The sequence below is a fragment of the Geotrypetes seraphini genome, chromosome 7, assembly GCF_902459505.1.
Source record: "Geotrypetes seraphini chromosome 7, aGeoSer1.1, whole genome shotgun sequence".
In the NCBI taxonomy this organism is placed as follows: Eukaryota; Metazoa; Chordata; class Amphibia; order Gymnophiona; family Dermophiidae; genus Geotrypetes; species Geotrypetes seraphini.
Genome location: NC_047090.1, coordinates 12,596,913 through 12,610,077, shown reverse-complemented (window position 1 = coordinate 12,610,077; position 13,165 = coordinate 12,596,913). Strand labels below are relative to the sequence as shown.

Genomic DNA, 13,165 nt, shown 5'->3' with positions numbered 1-13,165 from the left:
TTCTGGATGTGTTTATAAGAACTGTGTGTTTCCAGTCAAGGACATCTGCCTATTCATACATGCCCAGCTTCTGTGAACCTGGAGGAGTTATGAACTATGCTATGATCTGTGTTTATGTGCTTATCTTCTATGGCGCCTTCCAAGGCCTCGGCACAAGAAAAAGTCTATTGATTCTTGCTGTTCTGCTTTGATTGGTCATGGAGGGTCATCTTACACGACCTAAGGAGAAAGGTGTTGGAGGAGAATTAGACTACGTTTGGATGTGAGGGAGCTCGGATCTAAACTTAGGTTTCTCTGTACACACCACAACAGTAAGAACTGATAAAAGTTACCTCTTGTGACCTGCTCTCGGACGAGAGTGAAGACGCAGAACTGTCTTTGAAACAGATCTGGTTTCTATCACAAAAGGAACTCTAGCTAATATATATTACAGCTTTTCCAGTGACAAATGGACTTTTCTGACCAGAAGAAGTTCTATCATCTGTTATGCTGAGGAAACAGAAGAATTCCATCTCCCGGATCTGCTGAGGTATAATCTAAAGGGTGAGAAAAGGAATTATCTCTTCTTTCAGCTGGGCTAGCTAGAATTGTATTGATTATGGATAGGAATGTTAGGTCCCCTTGGTGATAAGCTATAATAGATTGCTGCTATTATCAGGACTTAGTATTGTAAGGAATTATTAGTGATTACTGTGTAATAATTGTGTGCTGAAATATATATTGTGAACAATAATTGGTTATTATTTACTGCTGGCTTGTGAATTATATTTTTATATCTATAATAAAATATTTCATACAGCTTTGGTCTCTGTATTCGTATAAGTTGGCAAAAATCCGAATCCTTGGGTGCAGTTATGGGATTTCCTAGAAACGAGAGTTGCATGTGATTTGTTTATGTTGCACTAAGTAGTTATACCCATAAATCTGCCTACAGTCTGCCTGATCGCAAAAATCCTCCTGTCTAAAAATCTTCTGTGTTTGTGAATTCTGTTACTGTTTTGATCTTTTATTACTCTCTTCTTTGAAGCAATATTTTTGTATGTAGCCATCACAACTTTTTCTCATAAGTCTCTGCTCTCATTGTGCACAGGTGGTTACTTCATCGTTAAAGGTGTTGAGAAAGTCATTTTGATTCAAGAGCAGTTATCCAAGAACCGCATCATTGTGGAAGCTGACAGGAAAGGGGCTGTAGGAGCTTCAGTCACAAGGTATTAACAGTACACAGCAACAAGATATGGGTATTCTCCACAAATCTAAGAACTCTTTGGAAACTGTATACTCAGTATTTGTCTAAAAAAAACCCAAAAATATCCAAAGCCAACTTTGTTTCAAAATTTACTGTATTTTTTGCCCTTAAGACGCACCCTAAATTTAGAGGAGGAAAACAAGAAAAAAAACCATTCTGAACCAAATTCTCCTTGCCAGGCTTTGCACCCAACCCCACACTCATTGCCAGGCTCTGCATCCTGTCCCCCCTCCCTGCCAGGCTCTGCACCCTGTCCCTCCTCTGGTGGTCTAGTGGTAGACTGGGACAGGGCACAGATGTCAAGGCAGATTACTTTTTTAAATATGCAATGTCACCTCAGTAACAACTATAGAAAAATAGACAAATATAGGGCAAAATATAGATAGCAGATATAAATTCTCTAAACTGACACATTTTGATTACTAAATTGCAAGTAAAATATTTTTTCCTACCTTTGTTGTCTGGTGATTTCTTTCTTTCCTTCCTTCTTTCTTTCCTTCCTTCCTTCCATCCTCTGGCCCAACAATTGTCCCTTCTTCTCTCCCTCCTATGTTCCCATCACTGCCTTTTGTCATCTTCCCCCCCCCCACCTCAGGCTCAACAATTGTCCCTTCCTCCTATGTTCCCCTCACTGCCTTCCAGCCTGTTCTCTTCCGCCCTCCTCCCCCCTCCCCTTGCCTGCTTTTAATCCCGATGCTTGCCTCGCTGTGACAGTGAGCCCCCCCCCCCCCCAGCAGTGACCCTCCCCACTCCTCCCTGGCAGTGAGCTTCCCCCTCCTGTACCTGTTTTCAATCCTGGCGCTTTCTTTGCCGGACAGCTGCGGCAGGGAGAGGCAGAGTGGCGAACAAGGCAGGGGCGCTTGCCTGGTCCTGCGCAACTGCCTAAATGGCTGCAGTCAGCTCTCGTGACTTGCGAGAACTGCCTGCAGCCATTCAGGCAAGCATACGGGACCAGGCAAGCGTGCCTGCCTTGTTCGCTGCACTGCCTCTCCCTGCCGCAGCTGTCCGGCAAAGGAAGCGCCAGGATTAAAAACAGGTACAGGAGGGGAAAGCTCACTGCCGGTGGGGGGGGGGGGCGCCCACTGCCTCAGCCATCCAGCAAGGGAAGTGCCGGGATTAAAAGCAGGTAGGGAGAGGAGCGGCTCACTGCCGCAGCCATCTAACGAGGGAAGCGCCACGATTAAAAACAGGTGTGGGGGGGATGATATTCGCTCCATAAGACGCACCCTTATTTCCACCCATATTTGGGGGTGAAAAAAATGCATCTTTTGGAGCAAAAAATACGGTAGATTGAGTTAAGTGTTTTATAGAGTCTTCTAGACTGACAAATAAAATTCAAGATTTTTGATTTGTCATATCATGTCATGTAACTGTCCTTACAATCTAAACAGGATGTCATGGATACAGTTAAGAGGCATGGTTAATCAGTGGGCTGGGTTGGAGGCAGAGGAGTAGGGTTAAGGATTGAAAGCTATATCAAAAAGGTGGGTTTTCAGTCTGCTTTTAAACAAGGGAAGGGGCTTGGCGGACAAACTCGGGTAATTTATTCCATGCATAGGGGGCAGCGGTGAGAGGTAGCTTCGCCCACCCCTCCGATGTCAGCAAACCACCAATCCGGAGCTCCCCCTTAAAAGGGGAGGAGCCAACGGCAGTGAGTTGAGTTGAACAGCTGAGCCCAGAGAGCAGGGCAGGCAGGAGAAGGGAGTCAGGAGGTAGGAGAGAGCCCAAGGAAAGAGTTAAGAGGGGAAAAAAGTCAGAGGAGGCAGAAAAGAGTGAGGGACACTGGTGAAAGGTAGCTCCGCCCACCCCTTCGACGTCAGCAAACCACCGATCCGGAGCTCCTCCTTAAAAGGGGAGGAGCCAACAGTGTTCAGCCGTTCGGCACGCATTAAAGGCGCTTGCCTTAGCGAGAGCGCCTTTGCGAAGGGCCTTCAAAAGGGGCGAGTCACTGCATGAGCAGCTGACACAAGGGACACCAGCAGCAGTCAACACAGGGGACACCAGCAGCAGCAGACACAGGGGACAGCGAAGGGCCTTCAGAAGGGGCGAGTCACTGCATGAGCAGCAGACGCAGAGGACACCAGCAGCAGCAGACGTAGGGGACACCAGCAGCAGCAGGGAACACCATCAGCTATGAAAGCAGCAGACAGAAGCAGAAAGATGAGCTACCCAATTTTCTGCCATATGTATGACTACTTCCCCTCAGGGAAGCGGTCTTATGTATGCACTCAATGTGGAGAACTGGAGAGCCTGAATAAACAAGTTAGACTCCTAGAGGGCAGAATACTGGAACTAGAAGCACTTCGAGAAGTGGAGGAGGAGGAGGACAGAGATGCAGAGAACGTCAAAACAGAGGAAACCATTGAGGATGAAGTCCGGAAGCTGGAGAAGTTAATCGAGGAGGCATACAAGGAGGCCATGGAAAATCACCAGCAACAGTGGAACTGCCGAGATACACCTACAGGGAGTGAGGACCACCTGGAGGACAGCCATAAGGAAGAAATGGGTGATACAGCAGCGAGATCTGGAAGCAGCGGAGTGAACCCATAAGAAGATGAGTCTGGTGCAAGCCAACGCCAGGATAAGGGAAGATGGAAGTGCACGGATGACACGGACCTACGGTTAGAGAGATGGTCATACACCAGGGACACAGACCTGCGGCTAGAGAGGCAAGAGAAGATAGAGAGGACAGCAATTGTTGTGGGGGGACTCCATCATCAGACAAGTCGACAGCCACATAGCGGGAGAAACACAGGATCGGCTGGTGACCTGCCTACCGGGAGCCAAGGTAGAAGACATAGTGAGCCGCATTGACAGGATCATGAACAGCGTGGAAGAGGACGATACGGCGGAGGTGATCCATTTGTGGACAAGCAACAGGAAGTACTGAAGGACCAGTTCCGGCTGCTAGGAAAGAAGCTGAAGACCAGAACACAGAGGGTAGCGTTCTCAGAGACCCTGCCGGTACCCAGGGCCAATGAGAAGAGGCAGATGGAGCTGCAAGCAGTCAATGCGTGGATGTGACACTGGTGTGAGGATGAAGGATTCCACTTCGTGCTCAACTGGACGACGTTCTGTGGGAAGAGCAAGCTATTCAGGAAGGATGGACTCCACCTCAGCCGAGATGGAACGAGGCTACTTGCAAGCAACATCAAGAGAGAAATTGAGAAGTTTTTAAACTAGGAAGAAGAGGAAAGCCAGCAGTCGACCGAGTGTTGATGGTTCAGGAACCGGTATACCCAGAGAATACCGTGCAAGAAGTTAGCGGGGAAGACTCAGCGGATCATGGACAGGACAGAAATCCGGACGGATCGAAAGGGATGCAAGAGAGAAGAAAGTGCAAGAACGCAAGGAGTCTAAGGAATAAGATGGGTGACTTAGAAACAATGGCACAAAAAGATAACTTTGACATCATCGCAGTAGCATATGTGACACCCGGGGACCATCATTTTTTGTCACCCCCCATCTGTACGAAAAACATGATTTTTAGTAACAAGCCACATGTCACACATGAGTACCTAGGAAAAGGCAGCATCTTACATATTGCAGTGAGCAGTACATCAATACACCCATTGTAAAACTAAACAAGCCAGACTAGTACAGATCAATCCTACACCGTCAATTCTAACAGAAAACCATGTCTTTCGAGAACACAGAAAACACCTTCGCCTAGTATGGAATATGTCAACACAAACTAACCCATCCCCCTTTTACAAAACTGTAGTGTGGATTTTAGCCACGGTGGTAACAGCTCTGACGCTTATAGAATTCTGAGCATCAGAGCTGCTACCACCACAGCTGGCGCTAAAAAACGCTCCACAGTTTTGTAAAAGGGGGGATAAAATAGAAATACATAGACAAAGGTTAAATTGAACCAGCAAGAAGCTGGACTCTGCATAAAATGCAACACCACAGAAACAGTGACACATGTCTCCTAAAGCAATAAATAAATAGAAAATTTTTGTTCTACCTTTGTCTTCTTTGGTTTCTGCTTTCCTCATCTTCTTGTTACTGTCTTCCTTCCATCCACTGTCTGCCATCTCTCTGCCCCTATATGGCATCTTCTCTCCTTCTATGCCCTTTCCTGAAACTGTATGCCTCCCCCTTCCATCTCTCCTTTCACCCCCATTAGTCTGGCATCTCTCTCCTCTCCTTCCCTCTCCCACACCTCTCTTCTGCAATCCCTTTCTTCACTCATTTTCCTTTTCATTTTATTTTCTGCATCCATCTAAATTACGTTCTTATTACCCTCTCATCAATTTCCTTTTTTACTCTCTACCTACAGCTAACCACCTCTTTCCCTCACCCCCTCCAGTATTTCCCTAACTCAATCCTTTTCCCCATTATTTGCCCTCTTCTCTCTCCCCACTTCCATCATCTGCCCCTTATCCCTACTTCCATCATCTGCCCTCTTCTCTCTCCCCTTTCTTCCCACTTCCATCATCTGCCCCCTTCTCTCAATTTCTCCATCTACCACAGGCCCATCTTTCTCCCTTCCTCACCTTTCTGATTTTGGCAACAAGATCTGCAACCCCCCCCCACGATGACATTTAAGATCGGCAACGGGCCTCCTTCTACCCCTGGCATCAACAGAACCTCAGATCGGCAATGCGGTGCTCAGTCAAAAGCGGAAACAGGAAGCTGAGTCAGAGGGAAGCTTTTGACATGAGCACTAGAGAATGACACGGGGAAAAAAATCTGTCCCCGTCACCGTCCCCGCAGAATCCATACAAGCCTCAGTATTGCAATATTTAGCTTATTCCTTCCTTATAAATCAAAGTTCTGGCTGCTGAACTGGAGAAAGATGTTCAGCTGGCAGTGCTTTGTTTATAAATTTTTATCAACACAACTAATATACTACTTTATCCTGAAGCAAAAAAAAAAAAAGAAATAGAATTTTTTTTCTACCTTTGTTGCCTGGTTTCTGCTTTCCTCATGTTCTCATTCAATTCCTTCCATCCACTGTCTCTCTTCTCTCTGCGTCTTCCATTTGCTCTGTTACTATGCCTCTCCCTTTCTCCCCCCTTCCAAATTGGTCTGGCACCCATCTTCTTCCCTCCACTCCCCCCATAATCTGGCTTCTCTGTCTTCTTTCCTGCCAGCGTCTTCTCCCCACTCTCTCTTCCCCATTTCCCTTCAGCGTCTTCTCCCCACTCTCTCTTCCCCATTTCCCTTCAGCGTCTTCTCCCCACTCTCTCTTCCCCATTTCCCTTCAGCGTCTTCTCCCCACTCTCTCTTCCCCATTTCCCTTCAGCGTCTTCTCCCCACTCTCTCTTCCCCATTTCCCTTTAGCGTCTTCTCCCCACTCTCTCTTCCCCATTTCCCTTTAGCGTCCTCCTCCCCACTCTCTCTTCCCCATTTCCTTTCAGCGTCCTCCTCCCCACTCTCTCTTCCCCATTTCCTTTCAGCGTCGTCCTCTCCACTCTCTCTTCCCCATTTCCTTTCAGCGTCCTCCTCCCCACTCTCTCTTCCCCATTTCCTTTCAGCGTCCTCCTCCCCACTCTCTCTTCCCCATGTCCTGTCAGTGTCCTTCTCCCCCCCCCAGTCTTCCCCATGTCCTGTCAGCGTCTTTTCCTCTCCATTCCACCTTTCCTCCCTTTCTCCCTCCTTGCCCCTTACCTTCGTGGCGCTTCCCCCCCCAGCCCGCCCACCCACCTGACAACAGATCCGGTCCGACAAACCTCCCTGCCCTGTGGCTGCGAGTCTAAATTACCTTTTTACAGCAGCTGGAGCATTGTAGTTGCATATGGCTGCCGTAAAGGTCGTCTCTGATGCAACTTCCGGTTGCATCAGAGATGACCTTTACAGCAGCCACACGCAGCTTCATGAACGACTATTGAAAAATTTTGAGCCTTGGGATTGAGGGTGATCCCATGGATCAAAAACTGGTTGGCGGATAGAAAACAGAGAAAGGGGGTAAATGGATAATACTCAGACTGGAAAAGCGTCACCAGTGGAGTGTTGCAGGGTTTGGTGCTTGGGCCCGTGCTCTTCAACATATTTATAAACGACCTGGAAATTGGAACGACGAGCGAGGTGCAGACAATACAAAGTTATTCAGAGTAGTGAAGACACAGGAGGATTGCGATAATAATAATAATAACAGCTTATATACCACAATACCGTGAAGTTCTATGTGGTTTACAAAGATTAAGCAAAGGTACAAATTAACTGACTTTAAGAGGGGAGGAAGAAAGAGGGTTAATATGACAGGAAATCCAGTTTTAAGGAGGGAGTGATCAATAGAACAAGTTAATCGCTATAGAGGGGAGAGAGAAGAGAGGATCAGTTGTCTAGATACTTGCTATGACCTGCTACAGGACATAAACACGCTCGAGAAATGGGCTGCGACATGGCAAATAAAGTTTAACGTGGATAAGTGTAAGGTGATGCATGTCAGTAACAAAAATCTTGTACACAAATACAGGATGTCTGGTGCAGTACTCGGAGAGACCCCCCAAGAAAGAGACTTGGGAGTTCTGGTCAACAAGTCGATGAAGCTGTCCGTGCAATGCGTGGCGGTCAGTGTTCCCTCTAAGCTGCGCTGGCGTGCGCTGGCGCACAAAATATTACATCCAGCGCACAGGTTTCACGTCACAGCGCACGGCGGGCAGGGCGGCGAGAGGAGAATCGGGCGAGTTGGCTCATAACTTGCTGGCGCCCGATATTTTTAGCGCACAGCGAAAAAAATTTTGCTCACAACACCCGCCCGCTTAGAGGGAGCACTGGTGGCGGTGGCAAAAAAGGCGAACAGAATGCTTGGAATGATTAAGAAGGGGATCATGAACAGGTCGGAGAAGGTTATCATGCCGCTGTACCGGGCCATGGTGCAACCCCACCTGGAATACTGTGTCCAGCACTGGTTGCCGTACTTGAAGAAGGACACAGTACTACTCGAAAGGTCCAAAGAAGAGCGACTAAAATGGTTAAGGGGCTGGAGGAGTTGTCGTACAGCGAGAGATTAGAGAAACTGGGCCTCTTCTCCTTTGAAAAGAGGAGACAGAGGGGGCATGATTGAAACGTTCAAGATAATGAAGGGAATAGAGTTAGTAGATAAAGACAGGTTGTTCACCCTCTCCAAGGTAGGGAGAACGAGAGGGCACTCTCTAAAGTTGAAAGGGGATAGATTCCGTACAAACGTAAGAAAGTTCTTTTTCACCCAGAGAGTGGTGGAAAACTGGAACGCTCTTCCGGAGGCTGTTATAGGGGAAAACACCCTCCAGGGATTCAAGACAAAGTTAGACAAGTTCCTGCTAGACCAGAACTTACGCAGGTAAGGCTAGACTCAGTTAGGGCTCTGGTCCTTTACCTAAGGGCCACTGCAGGAATGGACTGCTGGTCTGACCTAGCAGCGGCAATTCTTAGGTTCTTATGTCTGGAATTGGCAGTGGAGGAGAAGGGTAACGCTAAGAGTGACTTATCTGAGGAACAGAGTTCTCTGCAAAAACATCCATCTTTGAGCTATTTTCAAAAGGGAAAGTCAGACATTTTTCCTGTTTTGAAAATGGCTCTGAGATGGTTGTATTTTTGGAGACATAATGAGAAAAGCCTTCCAATTCAGACTTGGATGACTTATTGAACATGCCTGTCTACATCAACTGACTCGCCTTTGTCTGCATGTTTATTCATGCCTTCATGAAAACTGAGCATGTTGGGTGGAGGGAGTCCCGGCACAGCAGCAACATTAGTCGAGGAGCACTTCTGCTGGTGGGGCTTTGGAGATCCCCTGCCAGCCAGGGGAGCCAAGGTCTCAAAGGACCCCATGGCTACACCCCTGCCTCAAATAAAGGAGAACAAGGTCTCACTCTGATACTCACTCCAGGGTAGGATCATCGGCCAAAAAAAGCTCCTCGGAATACTCTAGAAAATACTTGTAATCAATTATAAATGTAGGGCCTGATATTCAAAAGTATTTAACCAGGCTTGGTTAAACTCCGGTAAGCATACTGGCATCTAATATTCAGCACCCACTGACTGTCTGCTAACTGGCCATACCTTAACTGGATTGGCAAGAATGTTCCGTTTGAGGTGCCTTTTCCGGTCAAAACCATTGTGTGTAGGTTTTGAGAATGCAATGTTGTACACATTGTTGCTTCCGCCAAACTAACTCAACTTGCAGGATTACAGACTTCCTGCAATATGTGGATAAAAGTTACCTGTACTCAAGGTGGGCAGTTCTCAAGAGCTAATTTCTGCAATTAAAATGCTGTTTTATCTATGGAATTAGTTTTTGATTTATTGTCCCTCAAGATGTTTAACTTCCTGCAGCTTTATTAAGTGGTATCTTAAGTTGCATTGCTGAGGCTTAATGCAACTTTATCTTGCAGCTCTACCCATGAGAAGAAGAGCAGAACCAACATTGTTGTAAAGCAAGGAAGGTTTTACCTGCGGCATAACACCTTATCAGAAGATGTTCCCATTGCAATAATCTTCAAGGTAATTATGACGGGAGTGGTGCTTGCTTTGTACTTTATTCTGCACTCAGACAAATTTAGCAGGTAAATATTGAGAGGAGATGTGCATCTTAAACTTGACTGGGGAATATCCTGCGTTGTCTCCCTACATTCTGTCAGGGCTTCAGAATGCTGTGGGTGATATTCATACATCTATGATTACTATCGCCAACCCTCATTTACCGTATTTTCACTCATATACCGCGCACCCGTGTAAAATGCGCACACGGGTATAGCGCGCGGGAAACTGTAATTTATGTAAATAAATTTTTATATACCGCGCACACCTGTATACTGCGCATGCCGCCCCGACTCTCCCGTCGCCGCCCGACTCTCCTTTTACCCGCCCTGACTCTCCTCTCCCCCTTGAAGTCCTGTCCCCACCCTGAAAGCCTGATGCCCCCCCCGACGTCCGATTCACCCCCCCGCAGGACCGCTCGCACCCCCACCCCGAAGGACCGCTCGCACGCACTCGCACCCCCACCCCGAAGGACCGCTCGCACGCACTCTCACCCGCACCCCCACCCCGAAGGACCGCTCGCACACACTCTTTTTTTTTTTAATTTAGTTTCTGTCAGAGCTGAAAATCAAGTTAGCAAAGATAAGAAGATCCAAATAGTAACAAAGCCTTGATTGCTTTGTTGCTCAGGTTAGGATAATTACCTTATAAAAAATTAAATTAAATTACTTGTCGTTAGATTTCAAGGACCAATCTCGTCAAAGAATGATGCATGTGATGGTGAAAGCAAGATAGAATGGCCAGTAGAAAAAAGGAGGTATTGATGCCCCTATATAAGACTCTGGTGAGACCTCATTTAGAATATTGTATACTATTCTGGAGGCTGCACCTTCAAAAAGATATAAAAAGCATGGAGTCGGTCCAGAGGAAGTCTACTAAAATGGTGCGTGGTCTTCGTCATAAGACTTATGGGGACAGATTTAAAGAGCTCAACCTGTATACCTTGGAGGAAAGGCGAGTGAGAGGAGTTACGATGGAGACGTTTAAATACCTAAATGACATAAGTGCGCATGAGTTTAATCTCTTTCATTTGAAAGGAAGCTCTAGAATAAGAGGGCATAAGATGAAGTTAAGCAGTGATAGACTCAGGAGTAATCTAAGGAAATATTTTTTTATAGAAAGGGTGGTAGATGTGTGGAACAGTCTCCCGGTAAAGGTGGTAGAGATAGAGACTGTGTCTGATTTCAAGAAAGCCTGGAATAGGCACGTGGGATCTCTTATAGAGAGGAAGAGATAGTGAATGCTGAGGATGGGCAGATTGGATGAGCCTTGTGGCAACTCAACTTCAAATATTTTCCATTGCTGGAATATCATATTGTAACAAGCTTACTGAGCAACTAAGATTATGTATAGATTAGAGAGCTGCACGGGAATGGGGACGACGGGAATCCCGCGGGACCTGCAGGCATTCCGCGGGTTCCCCCTTCGGGTCACGGGGATCCCGTGGGGACGCCCCTAAGGTTGCAGGAATCCCATGGGGACGCCCCCTAGGGTCACGGGGATCCCGTGGGGACGCCTCCGAGGGTCGCGGGGTTCCTGCGGGGCTGGATGTACTCAGTCGCGCGGCTCTTCTTCTCCCTACCTGCTCTGCTTGCAGCACAGAGCCGAACGGAAGTCTTCCCGACGTCAGCGCTGACGTCGGAGGGGAGGGAGGGCTTAAACAGTGGACAGAAAAACTTCTCCCCCCCCAACCACCCACCCTTCCAGCCCACCACCCACCCACCCATGGGAACAGTCAATCCAACAGCTAACAATCAGTTAAGCAATCTACTACGTACAGAGGGTTGCAAAGTGGAACAAAAGGGCAACCAACAACGAAGATAAAGGGAGCCAGATTTAGAATCCATATCCGCAATGGCCAGACGTTCATAGCCCGCCAATTGAATCATCTGAGTCCGCCACTGTGACACTGTAGGGGTATTTGGTGACAGCCTTCTGAACAGATTATATCCCAGTCATGGCTCTCCGTGAGCCATGTCTCTGTGATTGCCACTGAATCCAAATCAAACTCTTCCATCACAGCCTGTAGATCCAGAACCTTGTTTCCCATACTTTAAGCATTAGTATATACTACTTTCCAGACACGTCCTCTTTTTCCCATGTACTGTATATGGTAGTATTTAGCACTGCGTGAAATGACGGCAGCACTGAGAGCCCAGCTAGCCTTGGGCAGCTAGTAATGCTAATGGTGTATTAGTGTAATAAATGCCATTTAACTGAAGTTAAATCCTCTTCTGCCCTGTCTTCTCTCTTTAGGCTATGGGTGTAGACAGTGATCAAGAAATTGTACAGATGATTGGGACAGAGGAACATGTGATGGCAGCATTTGGACCCAGTTTGGAAGAGTGTCAGAAAGCTCAGATATTCACCCAAATGCAGGTAAGTTAGTCTTGCTATGTGTCTCTCGTGCCTCGTTCATCCCCTGCGTTCCTTGGATTGAGAAGGCGGTATAGGGGCTGTCCCTACAACATCCCTGTCGGTCTCCTCGATGTACTGCTCTCCCTTTGCATGGAGCACACCCATGACCTCTCACCAAATGGGAGATGATAATATATATAAGAACATAAGAAACACCTTCACCGAATCAGACCTTTTTGGTCCATCCAGTCCGGTGACCCGCACACGCGGGGCCAAGCCAGGTGTTCCCCGATGAAACCTGTTTACCCGTATCCGTCGACGTGATATGCAAGAAGGTGTGCATCCAACTTGCCTTTGAAACCCAGAATGGTGGTCTCCGTCACAACCTCCTCCGGGAGAGCATTCCAAGCGTCCACCACTCGCTGCGTGAAACAGAACTTCCTGGTATTTGTCCTGAACCTGTCACCTCTCAACTTCAATCCATGACCTCTTGTCTGATTCACATTTGCTCTTATTTTGTCGAATCCTTTTATTATCTTATAAGTCTCTCTCATATCCCCTCGCAGTCTTCTCTTCTCAAGGGTAAATAAGACTGGATAAAACCCCTCTTACTGTTGGACTGCTGTCTGCATTTTAGTATTACTGAGATTTAAGTAGAACTCATTGTTGTACTAGGAATATTACCGTATTTTCACGCATATAACGCGCGCGTTATACACGATTTTACAAACCGTGCATAACCTTGCGCGTTATACGCGTGAGCGCGTTTTACAACTTTTTTTTTCCAATCCGATCGGCATCCCCCCTGCGAACCGGCATCCTCCCCCCCCCCCCCCGCTCGCATCAACCCCCCCTCCCCCGCGATCCTACATCCCCCCAGCACCAAACATCTCTTACCCGATTGGGCACCGGCACCAGCACCAATGCACAGGACGTGCCAGTGCCCGAAGATCCTCCCTCGTTGGTTTGGGCTGGGCTGGGCTGGGCTGGGCGGTGCGATGCAGGAGAGATAATCCTTCTTCCTGCGCCGGGCTGGACTAGGCTTTGAGAGAGCAAGACCAGAAGGCTTTGAGCCCAGCCCAGCCCAGC

The 13,165-nt window shown here is 47.5% G+C and overlaps 1 protein-coding gene across 2 annotated transcripts in view; it reads left to right on the top strand.

The window, feature by feature from the left end:
- The window catches only part of POLR3B (RNA polymerase III subunit B), a 184,536-nt gene that overhangs the window by 42,951 nt on the left and 128,420 nt on the right, over nt 1-13,165 (top strand). For both annotated transcript variants that reach the window (XM_033952054.1, XM_033952053.1), the window contains exons 8-10: nt 1,091-1,208; nt 9,574-9,682; nt 11,975-12,097. In XM_033952054.1, coding sequence (XP_033807945.1) covers nt 1,091-1,208; nt 9,574-9,682; nt 11,975-12,097 — 350 coding nt within the window. The remainder of the gene's footprint in view (nt 1-1,090; nt 1,209-9,573; nt 9,683-11,974; nt 12,098-13,165) is intronic.